The sequence below is a fragment of the Poecilia reticulata genome, linkage group LG15 (assembly GCF_000633615.1).
Source record: "Poecilia reticulata strain Guanapo linkage group LG15, Guppy_female_1.0+MT, whole genome shotgun sequence".
In the NCBI taxonomy this organism is placed as follows: Eukaryota; Metazoa; Chordata; class Actinopteri; order Cyprinodontiformes; family Poeciliidae; genus Poecilia; species Poecilia reticulata.
Genome location: NC_024345.1, coordinates 25,660,022 through 25,683,490, shown reverse-complemented (window position 1 = coordinate 25,683,490; position 23,469 = coordinate 25,660,022). Strand labels below are relative to the sequence as shown.

Genomic DNA, 23,469 nt, shown 5'->3' with positions numbered 1-23,469 from the left:
AGTCAGACTTCCCAGAGTCAGACTTCCCAGAGTCTGACTGCCCAGACTCTGGGAAGTCAGACTTCCCAGAGTCAGACTTCCCAGAGTCTGACTGCTCAGACTCTGGGCAGTCAGACTTCCCAGAGTCTGACTGCCCAGACTCTGGGAAGTTTTTTGACTTCCCAGAGTCACTAAACCTTAGGGATTGTGTTCAGCAGTGTGTAAATGTCTAAGGTGGCTTAATAAGATGCTGTTTTTTCTTCTAAAAAGAGATAATAATCAAATATTCAAGAACTTTTTTTTTCTCCAGTTTTAATTGTAAGAACTACTGCTTTACTTTGTGCCTTTTTACTGCTTGTTGTAACCCAAAGAAGTTTATCATGACGTTACTCATGAATATGTTTATACAGTATGCCACCAGCATAATATCTATCAATTATACCTCACATTGCTGATATAGCATTACACCCAAACTACTACTACTCCTCAGATCTGTCCTAATCCTGCTTCAGAGCCATTAACCTCCACTGACTCCAGCTTTTGGAGAAAGAAATAATTTCACAAGTGTTGAAGTAGAAGCACGCACAAGCTGTGTGGTGAATCAGAGCAGAGATGGAGGCAGGTGTAAACCACAGCTTGTGTTACAGTGTGAATGCATTATTGTCTGAAAGGGCTGCGATGTGTTTGTTCAGAAATCTCTCCCAGACTACTGCTGCTCCTTTTGCCTTCCCCTCGTGCCGCTGGAGCAGAACGGCAGTCGGATCACGAGACCTAGATTAGGATCAGACTGCGTGTCTTTACACTCACCAGACACACACTTATTCAGAAAATATAGTGGCTCTCAACAGTCCAGACCCCAATTAAAATGCCAGATCTTATTTAATATAAAAATTATGCCAGAAATAACTGGTTTAGATGTTTACGTAATGCAAATGCTGGTACAATTTATCAGAAAAACAAAAACATCCAGTGTTTTAGTAACATTCTGCCTTGCAAAATGCTTGGAAAAGGACATCTGTTCTCTTTAGGTGATCCCAGATATTTTTGCCATTTTCAACTCTTTATGCTATTCTAAATTTAATCTTTTCCAAATCTATTGCTTAATCACTGTGATGCTAAAAATTAAAATCCGTCATAAACACGCCTGGAAGTTTTGCATCAAACTGGCTGTTATTTACTGATAATTTGATCCAGTTTGGCTTAAAACCCTATTTTTATCAGAAGAAAAATAACGTCACAGCATGATGCTGCCACCACCATGTTTCATAGTGGGAATAGTGCTTATGTACTGAGATCACAACACGTTTTTCCTACTTGGTTTCAGAATATCATTTGTTTTTCTTTTTTTGGAGGTAAAGGCTTTTCTGTTAGACCAGACAGCTTGTCGATTTGCCTTTTCATCACTTCTGGAGAAACGTCCAGGATTTGATTCACCGTTCTCCAATATTTTCTGCTATTACTCGCGATTCTTAGAGATAAATAAGATACTGTGGGTTTTGTTGCACTCTTGGATCTCTTCACATCGTGACTTCAGCCAAAGGATGCAAATGAGGAACAGCTACACTTTATTTCTAATCAGAGCTGCGATGTCCAGGAGGACTAACCATTAAAATTGTATCAACAGGTGCAGAAACAGAGGATTCATTTGAGAGTGTGCACACCTATACAAACAGATTATTGTGTCTTTGTTTCCCTCTAGTAGAAAAGCTTGTTTTACAGTTGAATTGTATGAGATACATTACAGTTCACTGACCTGAAATTTCACTTTTTGCTTTGTTTCGGTGATCTTTTTGGTCTTATCCTTGAAACTGGTGAGCTTAATCCTTATTTACCCGCTTTGCACCGAGGATGCTCTGAAGTTTCTAATAATCTTTTAACTTAATCTGTCACTTTTTGTTACGATGGCTCCCTTGGTACAACTGCGGTTGCTCCTGCACCTGTCAGTTTGATACGCGTGATCATTTAAGTGTACGAGACACACAGAGGAACACAGCTGTCCTCTCTAGAGTGCTACCTTTCCCTCTCAACTGAGCCTGATGTGGGGAAGACATGGTGACAGTTTGTCGTGCTCACATGGCTACCATCGCGCTACCAGCAAATGATGCTTTTTCACAACAGCACACGGTAAAGTTTGGCGGTCCGTGCCTTTTCTTTGTCAGACAGCATGCAGGTAGCAAAATGCGAAGGGATCCATCACATCGCAGCTCAGGAAATGTAGAAATGTTAGCTGGGATGCACAAAATTCGCATATTTATACACTGAACTGCATATTTTTAGGCTACAAAATTGAAGCGCATCATGTTTTCTTGTGGTTTTCTCAAATTCTGCAGTTGTGTAATTTTTGTCCCTTCCTGGAGCATTTTGACTTGTTATAGATTATTGTTGGTTCCTTCTCATCCAAGGAATACGCTGATGGATGAAAACGATCTATCAGTCATTTGCTGCCAGTAGTTTTCGTTTACATACACTTTGCCTTTTGTCTACAGAGATGCATATGCTCACATCGGTTTCACTGGACACTCAAATTGGTGGCACAAAAACGACACCAAAAAAATTTAGTTTTTGAGCAAAACTCCTTGAAAATTGAGGCTGTTAAAACATCTGCACTCCCGATGAGAGTAGATGTAGATGTCCGCTCATGCAGGCTAAATAAGACGGTGATTGTGGGAAATGTGTAAACACAGACAGCAGGAGGACTCTGCTCTTCTGTTTTGCATTTTAAACTGTGATCACACCTTGCAGTGAAATATGAAGGGTAAATAAACTCATTCTTTTGCAGCAGTTGATGAGAAAGCTTATATAAAAGAAGTGTGAAAACACCAGCGCTGAAGCTGCTGCCTAGTTATATCTGCAAACTTCACAGCTTTACTGTGCTGTCAATTGCATCAAATCACAATAAAAAGCAATAAAGTTTGTGCCAAAATGTAAAAAAAAAAATTCAAATCAGTAGAATATTTTTGCAAAAGTGCCTGATCTGATGTCCGTTTAACTTCTTCTGTTGTTTTTTTTACAGCTCAGTGACCAGGTTTGCTGCTGTTGGATTGTTAAAATTGACCTCCAGGTCACCTTTACTCTCATGACAATACTGTCAGCAGATGAATTACTAAGATAAAGAATTGATTTGACATATTAATTTTACTTCCTCTATTTTGGAGTAAAAACATTCTTTTGTTTATAAATGAAAGTTAAATAAATCCCTTTTTGCATTGCACGGATAAAAAAATCAAATAATTAAGAGTATTTACTTCAATTTAAAATCTTCCTTCAGGGGAGGTAAATCTGCAGTATGTGGTCAGTCATGTTTCCATTCTCGCTGTGTCCTGATGAACTGAGTCAATTTAGCAGAACGGTTTGTTGGGCAGGAGCCAACCATAAGAAGCAGGTTTTCTGTTGCCTGTCGATGTTGAGTTTCATTTTGAGGTAACAGGATGTTTCAAAATGTCAACGTGATGCGTTTGAGGCCCTGTTTTTTTTTTTTTTTTGTCTTTATGTGCCAACTGTGAACTCCTGCTGAAACACCTTGTCTGGGTCTGTGTGTCTGATTCATCCTGTTCAGTGAAGTGAAGTCAGTCACACTCCTGGATTAATGCTAACTCTGCTTCTCATGGCTGATCGGTCCTGTAAGTACAGCTCTGCATCTCCTCTGCCTCCGGTCCTGTTTTTGTTTTATTGTTGGCAGTCATAAAAAGATGTGATGCAAATTATCTTTCATGCTTGGCGCAGCTCATCTACTCACAGCAATCTCATGTCAATAAAGTTGCTGAAATGTTTTGACTTCCTGAATGAGGGAAACCCTGGTTACACGTCCCAGCCGTATTTCATGTCGTTACGTTTTCACACTCGCCTGTGCCAGCACGTTCTGGTCTTTCTACGGTGAAGTCCTGATTGCTTTACTAAAGAAGATTAAACTTCTCAAGCGAAGCATATGGCAAAATGGGCTGAATACAAAGTAGCTCGTAGAGATTGCAAGACTGATCCACCTTTATTTCTCCATTGTGCAGCTTTCAATGTGCTTTGTATTTTTATTGTTCCTATTATCTCTTCAAAGCTGTACTTTGTAAAGTATAATGATGTTTATTAGGAAAAACTGCTAAAAAAAAAACCCAAAATGTGCTGCTGAATAAGGTGAAGGGTGAGTGATTTAATCTCTCTTTAGTGCTTATTTTTACACATTTACATACAAAACATTTTTGAATTCTGTAGCAATATGTCACCATAAGAATTGCATACAAGTTTTTGTAGCATTTAGCTCAGCAGAAAGGAGCATTGCAGCTTAAGCTTTGCAAAGCAAAAAGTGATGATGTGTGGGAAGCAGCATTAGTTGGACACAGTGTGGAGGAAAAATTATAATTGCTTTTTTAAAGTCTTCTTGCTTTTTGAGGACGGTTTTCTGAAATATTATAGAAATATGAAAACCGTTACCTGTTTTGGGGTTTATTTAGAGATGCTGGCTGATATCGGCTTCCTGTTGTTGTTGAGATCCAACCTAGAAACTTAAACTTGTGATTTTCTTTCATTCTAGATGAACATGTTTGTATGTTTTATAGTCATTCACCTCACCTGAAGGTGCGTTTGAGATATTTAGCTACAAAAACGCAAAGGGTCACAATTTTGGCGTTTGCGGTACAGTTACTGAAGTGTCCCAGATGCGTTTTGACGCTGCTTCAGTAAGGCGACTTATTTGTTTATAAATTACCACTCAAGTGTGAGTGGGTTAAAGATTGTAAAACCTATGAACAAACAACTGAAGACAACTGTGGTAAAAGTCTGGTGAATCATTACAGAAGAGGAAATCCACACGAATGAAGTATATTTGTGGGTTTTTTTTAGAGCTCTATAGAAAAAGGCCTGCATATCATTTGCTAAACCTACTTTCTACTACTTTCAGTGAATAAAATCTTTAATTCAGTGATTTTCCCTTTTTCAAATCACATGGATTCACAATGACTCACCTGTTTGCTCATTTAGGGAAATAGATGACTGTGACGTCTTGTGATTATCACACCGCTTTTTTCAGCATCCTCATGTTGATCATTGTAATTTATTTTTATAGCTTCCACACTTTCCTCATGTTATTTATGATGATTAAATTGAAGTTCTGAAGCTGCCAGGACTTTTTCACATCTGCATTTATCGTTCTGGCCCGTAGTTTGAGTCCAGCTCGTGCCGATCGCTGACTTGTTCCACTCGACTGGCTGAAAGGATGAATAATTCATCTCCTTTGTTCCAGGCTGAGTCAGACCTCTGAACCATTGCTCCTCTGCCTCAGCTTTTTTTCCACCTACAGACACGTTATTAAGTCCATTGCTGCTTTAAAAAGAAAAAAAAAAACCAACATTGTAAGAGCAGAACAGAGTGACCAGAGCAGGATGATAATTTTAAGTAACATTGGTTTACACTTCCTCTGCGTGTTATTTTCAGCCGAGTGGGTTTGACACATTTTGCTCAGTTTGAGCGGAAATGTGGAACGTTAGGCGCTCCTCATGACGCTCATCACCCAAACGTCAAATTGCATCAATAGGAATTTCTTACGGGAAGAGAGTGGAAATAAATAAATAAATAAACTGTTACATAAGCAGCAGCACGGCTCTTCCCTCTGCCAAGTTGTAGTCTAACCAATTATCCAGAGAGCTGCAGAGTTTGTACCGATAAGGGTGACTCAGCTATGAGACTCCCATGACCAGTTCTCCCATGATCGCCACACTGGACGCAGCCACTGGATCCGAGGGGTTTCATATTGCAAACATGCATCGTTTTCATGCAAATGGAGGGATTGAGTTTTGTTGTTTTCCATTCAGTTTTGAGTTTCTGTTTTCAAAAAGTGCAAGTAATGGAGATGAATTAGTTTATCGATTGCTGAGCTCCAGGTTTTGTTTTTTACCCTTTGGTCTCTTGATTCCGCAGCATTCAAAATGTTTCTTTGTAGATTTTCTACAATAAGTCGCCATTGAGCCGAATTGATGTCATACTGTCTGTGTGGAAGTTTTGCATATATTTTAAATATAATTGGAAATTGTGCCCGTACTGTCCAGTATTTTTATTCTTTGTTCTGTTTTTCTACACATTTTTATATTTTATTTTGTGTGAGTTTATTTGCTTTTTTTGTCAATAACCTTTACTGTGACAAATTATATTTCCATTTTGTCTTTCTCTATTATCAGAGATCAAATGATAAGCCGTCTTTAGCCTCATATTTTAAGAATTAGCATGGTTAGCTGGGCTGGGATCACTAAACCATTTCCAAATTGTAAAAGCACAGAGTGGAGACCGAATAAAAGTGTAGGTGGATGCATAAGCTTTTTACACTTTCACTTTCTTATTCACAAAGGTTGTTGAAATCAAAACAGCTGATTCTTTCCTGTATATTTTTCTAAAACATATCGCCAAAGAAGAACTCTTGCTAAGTATGTAGACAAGCTTATAAATGTAAATCAAATAATTTTTTATCATTTCTTATTTAAATTTCAACACTTGTTCCACACATGAATCCCTCTAGCTCACTTGTGTCAAACTCAGGGCCTGGGGGCCAAACATGGCCCACTCTAGCTTTTCCATCAACAAACAAATGGCGGCAATAATCTGTAGCAGTTGGTCTCCACCCATCCAGAAAACCGTAATGTTTGGTGGCAAATGATGAAAGACGTTAATCAGTTCACAGGGAAGGTTAAACACTGAGCTCTGTGAACCAATTTCCCTCCTAAGCTGTGTTCACTGGTATCGGCCATGTCGCCATTATCAAATCAAAGTGGTGCAGAATGCATAACAATATTGGATTAGAGCCCTGGAGGAAAAACAAAACAATCCTGTTGCTTGGAAATTATCTCCAACCATTTGGTTTTCCTTTCCCATTTGATGAATACAAAAACACAGATAACGCAGGGACAAACAGATCCATTTAGACACAAATTTTTAGATTTATTTAACAGCGCAAGTTGAGGTCCAGAGCTGCTTCAGGGCATAGTTTATATGAACTAATGACAGATCTGGCAGCTTTGCAGCTTTGATTTACTGCCAGTTTTTCACCGCTGCTTTTATATCTGCTTCTCATCTGTTGCATTTGTTTCTTTCACCACTGTGATCATGTCAACTTTCATGTTTTCCCCATCTTCCTCTCTGTCCTCTCATCCATTCCTTTCTTTTTCCTCCTTTTTTTTTTTTTTGTTCCTGCGTATGGCTTTGTTCAGCCCCCTGATGTGCTGTGACCCAAACCCACCCATCCACCCACCTGCTCACCAAACCCATCAGTGCTTTGGTTGGGTTTTTGTCCCAGCTGTTGACCCTGACCCCGGTGAGTGTGGTCCATTCTGCACCTTCATCTTGCAGGATTTAAAACTACGAAATGCACTTTCTTTATTATGGTCAGAGTAAAATTAGATTTTGATTATTTAGATGTGTCATTATGTCTCTGTTGCAGGCATATTGAGCTGTTAGCATGTTATAACAGCTATGAAACCGACCTCAGTCAGAGGCTTCTTCAGATTTGATGCAAGATTGACTGTTACTGGGTATCCTTCTTGCTCACAACATCTCTATCCACAATAACTTTATAATCTCCATATCTACATTTTCTATGAAAAAAAGTGATACAATAATGCACATTTCTTAACTCTTAAGTGAAATAAAAATACAAATACAAAATATCCTAAATATGTGAATATTTTAAAATTATGCAGCTGAGGTTATAGAATAAATGTAAAATGCATATCTAAATGTATTTAAAAATAAATTTCTAAGCTCGAGTGACAATTTTGCACCATGTAAACAAGTATAGCAGCAGCACCTCTTACTGAAGGAGTGTCAACTTCTGCTATTTGTACACCAATGAAAAGTGAAAGTGAGTTTTTAATCCACTTTCTGAAAAATACGCAGTATCTGAAAGCCAGAAACACTCAAACTAGTTAGATACATGCACATTTATTTACTATTTTTGCACCATCTGTCTCCTTTTTAATCCAGTTTTATGAATGCTTGGATAGAGATTGATAAAAAGAATTGGTTTTATTGTTTTTATATGCAAGATTTGAGTCAATTTTCTCTCCTATTTACAGGGTTTTACAGGGACAAATGTAGTTTACACACTTAATATGTAGATTTATTCAAATGTTTTTGGTTCATTTCTTCAGCTGTCTTACAAATGAGGTTTGCACTCTGATGAAGATATTCTGCAAATTGCAAACCTGCTACACAAAATGCAGACGTGTTAAATCAGTTGATCTCTAGAGTAGATCTGTCAAATAAAAACAGTTTTTAAGAGTGTTGCATCTTGAAATATAATTTATATAATAACCAGCCTGGTAAAATATTGTCAGAGGTACCTCCATGCTTTAATACTTAAAAATGTGCATGTTGAATTTATTTAAATTACCTTTATCCTGATTAGAGACGGGTCTGTGACGGACATGTTTACATTTACTTACCTGTGTTTGTGCATTGTATTTTAGGTAATCTAAATATTAGTCATGGTTTATTTTATTAGCCTGTTCCTATTGAAGTAGATGTTTTTAGTCTATTGCACCAAAAATGTTATTTTTAAACCGTTTTCACTCTTTATTGTGTCAATTGCTGCAACTAATGATTGATTTAGTTATTGGATAATGGGTTGCTTGGATAAATTGGCACTCCTTTTATAAAATAGATATAGAGATATATTTTAAAAATGCAAATAAACAACTCCATTCCTTTTTAAAATAAGAAAATAAACATTTTATAGTGAACGCTTGGTCATTTGTATGACCAAGCTTCATACAAATGACCAATGCATCCTTTGCATTTTTTTGTAGAAAATGCAAAGGATGCATTTTCAACCAAAAAAATACTTTTAACATCAACATGTGAAAAGCTTTCTATTTATTCAACATCGTTAAGGGCAGATCTGTTCACTATTTTTCTATTTTTGGAAAGCAAAAGGGGCTTAATAGAAGCCACAACTATGCCACTTGGTTTGAACATATTTATTAAGTTTTTCTTTATTTTCAATGCAAAACTGCACAATTTTGGGTTAATTATTGTTCTGAATATGTTATTATTTCAGCATTTGGCCTTTTTTTTATTTTTGAGTCTGTCAACTCCAGTTTACGATTAATCGATTCCTAAATTAGACATTTCAATAATCAATTCATCACGATTAATCTGATTAATCGTTTCAGCTCTAGTCGTGTCGTTGCCATCTTAAGTCACAGTGGTTGTGGAGCGGTGTGGATTCTCAGGCTTCTTGACCCAGACAGTCAGGGATCAGCATCGCCTGAATGAATCCCATCAGTGGTGTCAGATTAGCAGAAGCGTAAAGAAACCTCCTGTGTGGGATGACGGACAGCGGCACGCTGGCATGTAAGCCAGGAAGGTTTAGCATGCTGCCATGGAACCAGTAATGCTGTTAAGCGAGGTCAGATGGCTCATCTCACCATTTAGAAAGTCACAGTTTCTCTTGTTCTGACTTCTTCACTCAGATTTAATCTAATATGGGGTTATTTCAGTATTATTGATTTGTTGTGCTTGAGAAATAAAGGAGAAATAAAAACTGCACACTAGTTTCCGCTGGTTTTTGTATCTGGTGAAAAATCAAACCTGAGCTGTCACTTTAAAACTATCTAACTCATTGTTAAGCTTCCTGAGAAAAGGAAATATTTGTTTGATACACATCTCAGTTCCTCTTCGTCTATGTGCAAGTACCAATCACGTTGTCGCTCTTGTTTCTCGTTTGTGTTTCGATTCTCAGATCAGCCTTCAGAGTCTGGAGAATTTCCTCTGTCTCTTCCACTACGTGCAACACCACCCCAATAACAGCACCAAAGATGCTCTGAAATTCTGGTAAGATTTCCTCACCGTATCGTCGTTTTACGATAATCAATGTGTTTATCTCGCTTGGCATGTGTAAGACCTTGGTGGTGTATTTGAAATCCATTAAAACTGTAGCAGTTCTTTACAGTTACAGGAAACTTTTAATCATAATTTTTAGTAGAAATAATGACCAAAGAGTTCAGTGAGTACTGATCGGATGCACGATATATCGAATCACAATATGTTTGTGAAACATTGCAATCACACAAAAAATGCTGGGGGAAATATTTGGTGGGACACAATATTTTAAATTTCATGCATTGTTGTTCCAATTTTAATAATATTTTTTCTCCTCATATTTCTTCCCCACTTTTCATTGGGAAGAAAACTAAGATCAGTCTCATTGTAGTTTTCAGAAATGGTATCGGCTTTACCTTTTTACATTTTCCTGAACTATTTTCAAATCTTTTCTCACGTTAAGAGCTGTTGCTTCCGTTTACATTTTAAATATTGAAGTGAGACTAATATAAGATTACAACACTGACTTTGAAACTTCAATTGCAGGTGCTTAAATATTTTAGAAGTAAATATTTTCATATTGTGGATGTTTTAATTTCTGTATATTCAGCTTTGTGGTTTTTAACTCAAGGGTTTCAAAGAATTTCAGGACTTTACGAAGTCATTAATACTAGGGATCAGTCTTTTAAGAAAGACTGACCTTCCCATTCAGATTTTGACCTACACCAATTTTTAATTGTTTGTTGTTGTTTTTTTTTTTACAACTTACACCGACAGATATAAGATTACAATACACCTTCAATGTTACAATCTTATTTTATAGAAAAACATTGAACAAAACCCATAAAACTATTTTGTTTTACTATCAAATCTGGATGTAATGTTTAGATTGCTGTCCAAACTACTATATCGTCTAAGCCAAACAAACAAACAAAAAAAAATCAGTTCCTCTAATCGTTTATTTTTTTTCACATCGTAAAACTTCTTCAGCCTTCTTTCATGGCTGATTTTGAGGCCATTGCAGATATTGGTGGATAAGTATCATCATGTCTCCCGAAATGAAGGAAATCAGGGTCAATAAATCAGCTGGGCGCAATACAGCTTAAAATGTTCATATCTGGTTTTCTCAAAAATTTCTAATGTTGTTGACTAGGACTTTAAGTAATGGACAAAATTGTACGTTATATGTCAAGTGGAAGAAAAAAGATGCTCTTAAAATTTTCTGACAAATATCTAAAAAGTGTGCTGTGTGTTTTAATCTAAAAGAAATCCAGTTAAACAACCTGGTACAGTACAGACATCACAGAGGTTTGTTAGAAAACATTAAACTAACGTCATCAGAAAGATGAAGAAACAGACCAGACAGGTCAAGAGTGGAGAACTCTAAAGCAGGGTTGGATTATAAAACAATAATCCGAGGTGTGGCAGTATAATTCGGCCAAAAAACGAAACTGATCAAACCTGAATGTAGGGCAAATCTGGAATGACACCTGTTAGCAGCTGCAAAAGATTTACAACTGTAGGTTCACCTTCCAGCAGAAAAACAACCCTAAAAATCATAATTTTCATGCCTTAAATGGTCTAGTCAAAGTCCACACTTAATTCCAATCAAATATCTGATCTGCGGCTAAATTCTAAAATCAATCCTAAACTGCATTGAAAGTGTTACATCCGCTGCCAGCAACATTGCATCAATGGAAAGTAGATTGTGTGTTTGCAGACTCTGGTATTGTTTGCACTGCAGCCAGATATACTGATGCTGTAGATAAACCCTGTTTGTCTCTCTAACGTCACCGTAGTTGTGGAGTCTCCATCGACCGTGCATTGTACACAGGAAACCTCCCTGTGCCAACCAGGCCTCTGTTTGTCAAACATTTAAAGCTGGACTCCCAAAAAAAAGAACGATGAATGAAACCTCTGATGGAAATGACTGGGCTGCAGATAAGAAGCTCAAAACAACTGGATGAAGGGGGGGGGGGACTGCAAACCTAAAGTCGGCAGCTGTGTGGAAGCAATTATCTCTGTTTACTTGGCTTTAATCAGTTTCTTGTGGTAGGGAGGACAGGACTAAGAAGCCGTCAGAGAAAATAGTGGCTGTAATTGTTGTTCAACCAAAGCTCTGCTGTGGAAAAAAAAAAAAACATTTAATACTAGGGCTGAAACGATCAATTGGATTAATCAGTTATTGAAATAATCGTCAACTAATTTAGTAATCCATTAATCGTTAAGTATACAGACTCCAAAAACAGCTGAAAGGACAATAAACTCAGATCAGAAATTTTTGTGTTTAAGAAAAAAACAAAACCTTTGTCAGTACATTTGTTCTACCCAGAACTCCTCTAGTGACAGTTTTAGCTTCACTTAATGAAGCACATTTTTCTACCTAATTATTATTATTTAGATTGATAAGTAAATGGCTCAGCTTTTCAAACGTTGGTAATATTTTTTTAGCTGGAGAGTAAAATTCAAATTCAAAACTACCTTATTGATCCCAAATGGAAATCAAATTGCATTCTTTGCTACAAATGAAGGAATGAATTATATTGCATTTTTGGAAATAAAATTTTGTTTTTTTTTGTTTAAAAAAATTTATGGACGTATTTGTTCATTGGCATCTTTACGGTATTTCTATTGTCAAGAAAATGTTTACATGAAATATTTGTAGATTGTGCCAATTTTTTTCAACCAATTAATCAATTAGTCGTCAGAATAATTGATTAATCAATAACTAAAATAATCGTTAGTTGAAGCCCTATTTAATATAAACTAAAATATTCAAACTAATAAATTACTGAAGATTATACAGTGCAAATTGTATAATCAAAACTACTTTATTGATTCTAAAGGCAAATTAAATTGTATTATTTACTGCAAAAGAAGGAAAGAATACATTATCTTGGGAAATACATTTTTATTTTAAAAAATTAATTGAATTATTTGTTTATTTGCATCTTTACTGCATTTCTGATATTGTATTAAAAATGTTTACATAAAATATTTATAGAATGTGCCAATTTTTTCCATCCGATTTATCGATTGGTCATCATAATAATTGATTAATTCAGATATCATAAGCTGGATAGCGTAAAGCAGAAACATTGTTAACATCTAGTTAGAGATAGAAATACTCTTCATGTTGTATTTGCACTGCATGTTGTATCCAGTTCATCCGAGCACATATTCAGATGCAATTACGGTTCAATTAAATCCAGTTATAACACAACGCAGTCAAATTCAGTTCATCATATGTGCCACTTAGTAAAAACGGGATAATGGAGCAGAGTGGTTGATGATGGTTGATCAGCAGTGGACAGGGTCTTCACAGAAAGAGGAAAAGAGAAAGAGGAGCAGGAAACCAGGCTTAGTATAATCGGCTTTCTGGGGCAACCAGATGGGGGGTTGAGCGTGAAGGAAAGAGACAGAAAGCACAAAAGCACTGAGACATGAGTACATTTCTATAGGGGGAAGAAGGAAGGTCTGTAAGTAGTTGAAGACAGTAATTTCTCTATCAATGCTTTTTTTCCAGAAAAAAGACAAGAAAAATATAGAAAAAAAGATGTTATAAGTGAAAAAAAAAAATCTATAGACTTAGAATTATTGGCTTAAAACAAGCTCTTATATCTTGGGGAAAAGTTAATGTGAGCTAATTTTTTTTAATTTCATGACTACTAAGACATTTACACTAGAAACTAGTCAAAAATACTGTGCGTTTATTGTATTATTTTAATGAATTCATACATTTTTAGTCAGATAATGGGTTTATTTTATAATACTATCCCTACGACACCTTTTCTTTGCTTTTAAAGACTCTCCCAGTAGACTTAGTGGAAAATACAAACGAAAGTGTCTATCAATGACGGTTGCCGACTGAGGTCTTCCGCAGGGCACTGGGTGCTTGTCAGTGTTACCAAGACCAGTCCCCTCGCCATGTGACATCACATGCTTTCATGTGATACGCTGATCTGCTGCGAATCTGGAAAGCCTCCATTTGAAATTCCGATTTAATGGAATTTGTGCAGCAGAACAGAGAAATCAGTCAGCAGTCATGTGAGGAAGTGTGCAGATCCAGCTAGCAGAACTGAGTCAAGTTTGGAGCGCATACAAGATGTGTGGAGGGAAACCGTTTTTTCCTGCAACATTTGGTAAGACCATGCAGATTGTATGTGTGTATCTGTGCTTTTTGATCGGTCTCTGGGTTTTTATTTGACTGTTTTAAGACAAAAAAACAGCCTTAAAACGGCTGCATTGCTAGTGCTACCTTCATGGTTTTTGTGGTTTCTAATTATTATGCTGTCCTGGTGCCATGTGTTAAAGGTGCTGCTGACTTTAGAAAGGATTTTCAGTAATTTGTAGAAAAGAGAACCTCTTAAGAGACACGTGCTTGTTGCAAACATGTGCAGCAGCTTGGGGCTGCTCTGAAAAGCATGAGGAGGGATAATCGCACAATCCAGATTTCTAACGAAATCTTTGTTGCTTTAAAGATTACCTCATACACGTGATCTGTGTTCAGGAAGCTCTAGTCTGTAAGTAATTAGATTTTTGCCACAGCCTTTTGACATTTTGTGTCTTTCCTTGCAGCTCAGATATGAGTGGGGCCAGTAACACCCTGGCCAGAGAGTTTCTGACGGATGTGCACCAGCTATGCAGCGCGGTGGCCCAGAGAGCCGAGGCGCGGGATGAGGATGAGGAAGAGAGTCACATGGTGGCGCTGGGCGAGTACCTGGTCAGGGGGCGGGGCTTCCTGCTGCTCAGCACTCTGGATGCCATCATTGATCAGGTAGGAAAAAGCTAATGTATGTTTTCCCTTAAAGTCAAATCATGGTAATAAAAAAACTGAGATAAAATTTGAAAGTGCAGCACAGAATATTTCCAGATTTTATTAGTTTCTCTATTGTCTATAGACAAAAATGTATTAAAAATGTTTTTTTTATATTTAAATGATCTGCTTTTGTCTTTTGTTTTAATCACTTCACATATTGAGTTTAATGTCTGATGAAGTAAAAGGGTCAGAGGTCAGAGATTTAAAGGAAACATGTGATTAAAAAGCATTAAAACTGCCTGTTTGGTTGCACAAAAAGGAAATGAATAAAGAAAACAATAATAATTTTAGATGTTATAGATTTAGAAGCAATAAAACAATCTCAATATAATTCAAGATTACCAAATAAACAACAATTTACCATATCAGTGAATCTGATTCTAATGTCAACTTTGTGGTTTTGTACGTTTTATAAAATTTCAGGTAGATTTTTTTTTTTCCCCCAGAAAATTGCAGAAAATAAAAAATCTAGAAATTTGAGATCAGATAAGTGTTTGATATTTAAAAATTACTGGAAGCCTGCACAGCTTGTCCAATTTAGCACAGCATACCTAATTTTATTTATCCCAAATTGTAGCTGCTTTTAGTTGCAGATTTAGTTTGGCATGGTAAACTCTAAACTACTACTGCAGTACTGTTGAACATTCTTCATTCATTTAATTGTTTTTCACCAATAAGGATGCAGAAGATAAATGATAACATTTACATCAATATAATATATATTTGTACTGATAACAGTGCAATAAAATGTTTAAATAAACAGAAAGGTTGTGCTCTAATTAGATGCTGTAAAGTTTTATGAACTAACCACATTTTCAGTTTTCTAATTGAAATGGCTTTTCTCTACAGAGGATGCTTAAATTTCACTGAAGTTTCAAATTCTTTGCACTTGCTTCTCCAGTATCCACCTGTTATCAGTTGGAAACATTTTTGCTTGCCCTTCAGGGTTCAGTGCCTAAATATATATTTAGTGTTGATGATGTGGATCTTCAGCAGCAGAAAGAGGGGGGGAATGTTTTCTTTGCAGCTTGAGTGAAATGGTAGGAATGGCCTCACAGAAGGAGGTATTGTTTCTCCATCAACCAGCACCAGGCTCCGACAGCCCGCTGTTTTGTCTGTTCAGATCGTTGTTGTCTGCACGCTTCAACCATGAGTGTTCTGGGAAAGATTTTCAGTTACATTCACAACTTTTAGGTTTTTAATTGCGTTCAGAGCATCGTGTCTCTTCGTGCTCTGTGTGAGTCCTTGATGGAGTTGGAAATAATGTGACTTTAGGGAGTTATGGTGCCCACTTTGTCAGAAATCTTCCTGCTGCTTAGTCAGACGACACCTATAAAATTTCAGGGTTTTGCAAAGCGTTTAGTGTCCATATTTTATAAAAGCTGCAGAATAGGCCTAAAGGAATATGCAGATTAAACCCAAGCAGAGTTTAGACTTCTGTGGTTAATTCAGGAAACTCAGACTGAGGTGACATAAGGACAGCAAAGCGATGATTAAACAAACCCCAAGGTTGTAAGTCTTTTTTGTTGTTGTTGTGTGACACAGAAATATGGCCCTCTTCATCAGTTTTACAAAAAACAGTACTTCTATGAAAATAAAACTTGAATGGTATGCAAGTTATTATAAATATGACCTCACGTGTCTGGGCCTGCACTCACTGTGTATAATTCTCATTTGAGTTTAGCATTTTGTCTGCGAATTTAAGGCATGCATGTGGAAATTGTCATCACAAGCTCTGGCTGTGTGCGTCAACAGCATCCCGCGAGGGATCAGCTCCAATGTGGCAATCAGAGCTACTTTATAATCAGCTTGTGTGTTGCTAATGCTAATTGCAAATCAGAGAGATAGGCTTGTGATTCAGTAGAAAATGACTCGTGAATTGTATTTGTCTCACTGGGTTGGGAATACCCTCCTCTGTAGCTTTGCTGTGGATTCTGTCAATGAAATGTTTTGTATCTTTAATGACTGAGAAACGTAACTCTGCTGTCTGTAGAGATCATATTCAGAGTCATGAGCCAGATTTTTTAATAGAGCTGGACAACAAGGTCAATAGTGCAACATCACACAATATTTTATGTATCAAGATACAGAATATACATGGCAGATTTTAAAATACACTCTTATTCTCTGTATCAGTAAGCCTGTCACAATCAGTAAATTAACTGCATGATGATTTAAAATAAGTGTGATAATTTGTATACTGATGATTGATAGTGTTGGAGCATCATTTTGAGGACACTTTCTGTCACACCACTTGGTTTTTCTCACGTGTTGTTAAAGCTCTACAAGCATGTCGTACATGGTAGAGATTAAAATACTGATATATTATCAGATGGCCTCTGCAGTCAGACACTCTCGCTCGTTTGCTTTGGGTCGTGAGAAAAAATTACTTGCTACTGCAGCTAATTATGGGGAACAAAACCCTGCAGAGGTAAATATAAAGAATTGTTACATATTTGTTTAATAATACAATAACACTGTTGGTACCTGATAAACATCCATTCAGAAATGAAAAAAATTACATTTTAAAAACTTGCTTGATTCCTAGAAAATTTACAATCTGTGTTAAATTGTACCAGAGATCTTAAACTGCTAAACAAAACACTAAAACTGAAAATGTTTTACAAATGTTTGGCAAATCAAAACAATCTACATTCAGCCTAAAATACTCTATTCCTTATTTGACAGGTCACAGTGTTAGATTTTGAAATAAAGCTCATCTATCTTTTTCCTCATGGTCAAAAAATAATAATGCAAATAAATTAATTTGAATTTTATGTTACGTCTAAAATCTGAAGTTTGTTTCATCATTGTGTTGTTTTTTATTATTAGAGGAGCCTTCATTTCTAGGTTAAGATTTTGTACCATAATTAAACAGTTGAGTATAAACTGTTGACATTTGAAACATCATATTCAGAACAAAGTGTTTTTAACCCCCCATTTAACCTTTTATGTTTGACAAATGATCAGGTTTGATCTCTTTTTAATTAACACATGACAGAGGAATGCAAGTTTGCAAGGATTACACGTCTGAATCAAAATTCCTCGAAGTAAGCCCATCATGTAGCTGCTACATTGCTCCCTGCCACATTTCTACTGAAAACCTCAAATAAAAAAAATATAAAGCATCATTTGTAGCTAGAAATATTTGCAAATTAGAGTTTTGTAAGTGATAACAATGAAGACTGAACAAATATTTAAATTTAGGGAGGAGAGGACTTAGAGGGAGTGTCTTGGCGTGGTGACAAAGTGGAACCAAAGTGACGACTGAAAGGATTTTTTTCTTTCTTCCTCCATCTAAGTAAGTCACTGTCATCTGTTGAACTCTCAGGAGCTGACTTGTCGGGAAGAGCTGCTAACTCTGCTGCTGTCGTTGCTGCCTCTGGTCTGGAAGATTCCTGTGCAAGAGGAAAAAGCTCCAGGTCTGTTGTCAACTATTGTTGCCACCTTATTTATTAATTTCTGTGGTTTTGCTAATGCCGACACTTTCCTATTGTAACTTATGTTTTTATGTTGCTTATCTGTAACCCATGTTCATGTTACAATTTGGAGGTTGCATCACTTTATCATCCAGCAGCTTTACAGCATTTGTTTTGATTCGTTCGTATGAGGACAGATGAATGTTTTCTTTTTGGCTTTAACTATAACTTTTGATATCATCTTCACATGACAGCAATAAACTTTTATTTTCTCAATGCTGCACTTCACTCGGTTTCTTTTGGCAGTCTTGAAAGTTTAGAAATCTATAAAGCTTTTAGTATTTTACAAGTTTGGAGTAGCTTAAAAAATGAAAGTGAATTATGGAATTTTTTTTGTATTTTCAGGTGTTTTTCTTCATGACAGAGTATCTTAAAATGTTGCTCTAATTAGTGTTTTTCATTCTTTCATTCATACAAGATGATGCAAATCTTGTATAAAAGATTTGCATCATCAATGATATATTAATTCCTGACTGAAGATCTGCAGATGCATACATACTGACACACCTTAAGGCTTTATGGATAGATGCTCCTCTATTTAAATGAGAAAACAGATAATGACAATGGAAAGTGTGTTGCATAAAGTATAATCATCTGCCATGAATTGAAATTGTTCTTTTTATATATTTAAGCCTAGAAATGAGCAGAGAATGTTCCAAGAAATATGAAAATTCCAGCTTTAGAAGTCTGAAACTTAAAAACAAATGTGTAGGAATCCAGATTACATTTTTTGTTTTTAACTAACTTTTAATTATTGCAGCTGTGAGCAGCACAACCTGTCGCAGGAGAACATTTGTGTTTGCAGAGCCCTATGACCTGAGATTGACTCCGGCATTTAGAAGAAGGCTGCTGATCTTCTGTAACATGGAGTCTAGACATTTTTTTGTTTAATTAATTTTTGCTTTCTGAAACTTTTAACACACAAGGTTTTGGGTCTTGGCTAGGCATTAAACTGTTGTGAGATTGCCACAAAGTGATAATGCTGAATAAAATGACCATGACTTCATGATATCATGTCTACTTATAAATTAAAATGTTTCACATCATGAGTAAATATGAGGACCATAATTGTAAATATGAGCAAAATGCACAAAATCTACAAAATTCTTTTATTTTCAAGAAATGCGTTCCATTGTACCATTATTTATTACATTTTCAAGTTTTTTTCATTTTAATGCTACACCTAAAATGTCATAACTTAATATAATATCGACACGTCATTGGTTTCATTACATTTAAATTGTGAAAATGATGACGTTGTTAGCAAGTACTATGTTACACAACATGATAAGTATGTTTATTAAAACTGGAAATATTTCTCAACTACAAAATTTTACTTTATTATAAGCCTGTGAAACCTTCTTTCAACCTGCTGACTAGCAGTGCACAGCAACAGGTGGGAGAGGGACAGAAAGGTTGCCCCATACTCGGCCCACTCAAGACCTACCTTGATATACCTTTAATACTAGTGGGAGAAAGACAAAAGATAAATCCTACAACCACTAAACTGTAGGATTACCACATTTTAGTTTACTACTTCATTTTTGTTTACATTTTGTGAAGAAGGAAGACATGTCTTTAGAGGCTTTCATGTCATTTCCTTCAGTGGTTCTTAGTGCAGGTTAATCAAAAGGTTTGGTTTCTTTGACACAGTGCAGTGTGAAAGCAAACCGTACCAAATGAAAATGTTACAACTGCTGCAAATTTGATCCCCAGTCGAACTGGGCATGCAAGACACCCTAACTGACCCAAACCTGCTCTTGACATGCAGTGGAGCATAACCTTCTTCAATGTTCACCTTTTTCACATTTAACTACAAAAATATGCTTGACTGAAAGTGTCTTTCGATGTAAAATGCCAAAACCTGGTGGATCTCTTTGTGTTTGAACAGATTTCAACCTGACATCCCTACTTGAAGCATTCCTCAGCCGGGAGGTGAAGGCCGTCCCACTCAGGACGGGACAGAAGGCTGCGTCTGATGAGCAGAGCTCTGGGAAGAGGTCCCGCGTTGGTAGTGGCACCTGGAAGTCACGGAGATCACGCAGAACGTCACAGAGATACTCTGTGAAAGATGCTCGCAAGTCCCAGGTCTCCACCTCAGATTCAGAAGCCAACTCTGAAGACAGAGCCGTTGGGGGCTCAAGGAGCCGAAGACCACACGGTTCCACCATCCAGGTGAGCTGCCAGCATCATCGCTCTGAGGCCTCGCAGCTGACGTCTACGGCCACCAACACTACAGAAACCATGAGTGCACCGTATCCCCACCCCAGAGCCCCGGGTTCTCAGATGGTAGACCACGAAACCTTGACCGACCCAGCTGCAATATCCATCTTCAACCGCATGGAGAACTCTCCTTTCGACCTTTGTCATGTGTTGCTTTCCCTGTTAGAGAAGGTGTGTAAGTTTGACATGAGCATAAGTCACAACCCCGGTCTGGCCATCAGTGTCATACCGACCCTCACGGAGATCTTGACTGAATTTGGAGACTGCTGTGGTCTGGGGGCAGGAGGAGGGATGGGAGCAGAGGAACTGGCTGGAGGCTGGACGGAGGAACCGATCGCACTGGTTCAGAGGATGCTGCTACGCACCATCTTGCACTTGATGTCTGTGGATATAAGCCAGAGCGACAGACTTCCAGACAGCCTGAGGCGAAGTTTGACAGACCTGCTGCGAGCAACTCTCAAAATCCGAAGCTGTTTGGAGAGGCAGAATAACCCTTTTGCCCCGCGGTCAAAAAAGACCCTACAGGAAGTCCAGGATGATTTTTCTTTTTCCCGTTATCGCCACAGAGCTCTACTACTTCCTGAGCTTTTAGAAGGAGTACTACAAGTCCTCCTGAGTTGCCTCCAGGCTTCAACACCCAACCCTTTCTTCTTTAGCCAGGCTCTGGAGCTCATCCATGAATTTGTCCAGCACCGTGGCCTCGAGCTCTTTGAGGCCACGGTTCTGCGGCTGGAGGGACTCGGCAGGGCCAGTTCTGACGTAGGCAGAGAGGCGTCGGAGCGGCTACGCGGCCTCATTGCAGGGGTCTTCAAAATAATCAGCGCTATTAAGAAAGCCAAGTCAGAACAGCTTCATCAATCGGTTTGTGCTCGGCGCCGGCACCGTCGCTGCGAGTATTCCCACTTCCTCCATCACCACAGAGACCTGTCAGGCTTGCCCGTCTCCGCTTTCATGCAAGCAGCAAGACGCAACCCCTTTGAGGAGGATGTGGAGGGCTCAGAGGAATCTGAGGGGGATAACGTGCGGTACCCTGAGAGATGCTGCTGTCTAGCTGCCTGCACCCACCAGTGTCTCCGGCTCCTGCAGCGCCTCTCGCCCAGTGGGCCATCTGTGCTGCAGGTATTAGCTGGGATTCAAGCTGTTGGAATCTGCTGTTGCATGGACCCTCGCTCAGTTGTAGGACCCCTTTTACATGCTTTCCAAGCTCCAGGTCTCCGTAGTTACCAATCCCATGTGCTCAGTGTGCTAAGTCGGCTGATTTTAGACCAGCTTGGTGGGGGTCAGCCGTCAGAGAAAGCTAAACTGGCCTCTTGTAACATCTGTACTCTGGACAGCAGCCAACTTCCAGGCCTGGAGGAGACATTGCAACAAGGAGAACCTGCAAATATTTCTACCAGTTTATGTTACCGCTCCCAAGGTATCCTGCCTAGCGGAGGAGGGGCTGAGGACATGCTCTGGAAGTGGGATGCTCTGGAGGCTTACCAGGAGCTAGTGTTTGGTGAGGACTGGCAGCTGAGCCAGCAGATAGCCGGCCATGTGTGCCATCTAACACTACGGGGCAATGCTATAGTGCAGTGGCAACTCTACACACACATCTTCAACCCCGTTCTGCAAAGAGGGGTGGAGTTGGTCCACCATGCTCAGCAGCTGGGGGTTTCTACCGTCTGCACTCAGGTCTGCAGCTACCACACACAGTGCCTGCCTGTGGAGGTCCTACTCATCTACCTGCAAACATTACCAGCACTTCTCAAATCAAGGTGAGCTCCTCAACCACCCTTCTTTTCTTCAATCTGGAATCTTCTTACCTAAAAATGACCTATTATGCTTCCTTGAACAGGTTAGAATAGGTTTGTGGGTAATACAAAACATGTTCATGTTTTTGCACAGAATCATTCTTCGATAATGACATTTTAGTTTAGTGAGTACTTCTTTCAGACTGAGTTATGTTGGGGCCTGTTGTCACTTTAAAACCAAATTGCTGCTGCTGGCCATGCCCCTCAACTCAAAGTTTACACTCACGTGAAAATGGCTGCAAACAGATGAGTAATTATACGACCCTACATCTTGAAAAGCAGAAGTGGAGCCTCCTGTACAACCAAAAAGAAAACAGCAAGTGGTTTTTGAATAGTAAGACAATAATTAAACACTTGTCTTTTGCAGCAGCCATTATGCAATGGTAAAACCAGCTGACCAAACGTGCTGAAGCTCCCCTTGGGTTGCTAGGTAACAGGGCTGGGCTCAGCTCAGGATGCTAAGTAATCAGAAGATTTTTGAAACGGCTCATTTTCAAGACACCAAAAAACATGAATTTATTGTCAAAAAATGTCTCTGTGTATTTATTTCAACATTAATGGAACATTTAAACAAAATGTTAAGTCCCCTTTAAGTTTTCTCTGTTTTTGTTGGTTTTGCTCAAGTCTTAGCAGCTACTAATCCCAATGACATTGGGATTATTTGCATAAATACCATAATCCATTTACTTCTCAGTTGTTATAATTTAGTGCTGCATTGCAGTTTGCAACAGTTCAGGGATTGTATGAACACGAGACATAAAACTTTCCCAGCCACCTCAAAGAAGACTGTATATCCACTTGGTCATGAGATCCCTCTTTCCAAGCCCGTGGTAATTGTTACTAATCAATAATTTATCATGTTTTGGTGTCCCTAGTAAGACATGCAAGACTATTGACTGTTATGTAACATTGTTGCCTGTTTTTATAAGGCAGGTATTGTTGATCCACATACTACATTTCTTTTTCAGCACCTTAAAAAGTATTTAAGAAGATCAACATAAACATATGGAATTGAATCATAATGTGTTTTTTGTGACCCATTTAGATTGGGTTCAACTTGTTCTAAACTGGAGCGACTTTGGTGTTTTCCTGTGAAAGTCTTGCTTTCTCGCTCTCTTGGAGCCTTATTGAACCGCAAAAATATCAAAGCATGTCAAAGAAAACATACTTTTCCTCTAAGTAGCTTCTTGTGTTGCTATTTTCTTCCTCTGACTTCTCTTTTAAACACCTCATTGTTGTCGTAACCTGGTAGAGCTTACATATGGGACTCTGAAGAACTTTTTTTTTTTCTTCAGATGTTTTTTTGGTGCATCTCTAAAGTTGAAATTGTTTTTGTGGCGCTTTTAATTCAGCAGAGTATGTGGGGGAAAAAAAACTTTTG

At 38.0% G+C, this 23,469-nt stretch overlaps 1 protein-coding gene across 5 annotated transcripts in view; it reads left to right on the top strand.

The window, feature by feature from the left end:
- Positions 1-7,181: 7,181 nt before the first annotated feature.
- Positions 7,182-23,469, top strand: part of lyst (lysosomal trafficking regulator) — a 65,221-nt gene continuing 48,933 nt past the window's right edge. For 3 of the 5 annotated variants that reach the window (XM_017308858.1, XM_008430246.1, XM_017308859.1), the window contains exons 1-4: positions 9,695-9,786; positions 14,353-14,551; positions 17,925-18,015; positions 19,964-22,052. In XM_017308858.1, coding sequence (XP_017164347.1) covers positions 14,360-14,551; positions 17,925-18,015; positions 19,964-22,052 — 2,372 coding nt within the window. In that variant the 5' untranslated portion in view covers positions 9,695-9,786; positions 14,353-14,359. Of the gene's footprint in view, positions 7,268-9,694; positions 9,787-13,811; positions 13,917-14,352; positions 14,552-17,924; positions 18,016-19,963; positions 22,053-23,469 lie in introns of those variants that run through there. The other 2 variants (XM_008430247.2, XM_008430244.2) reach the window with 2 other exon arrangements.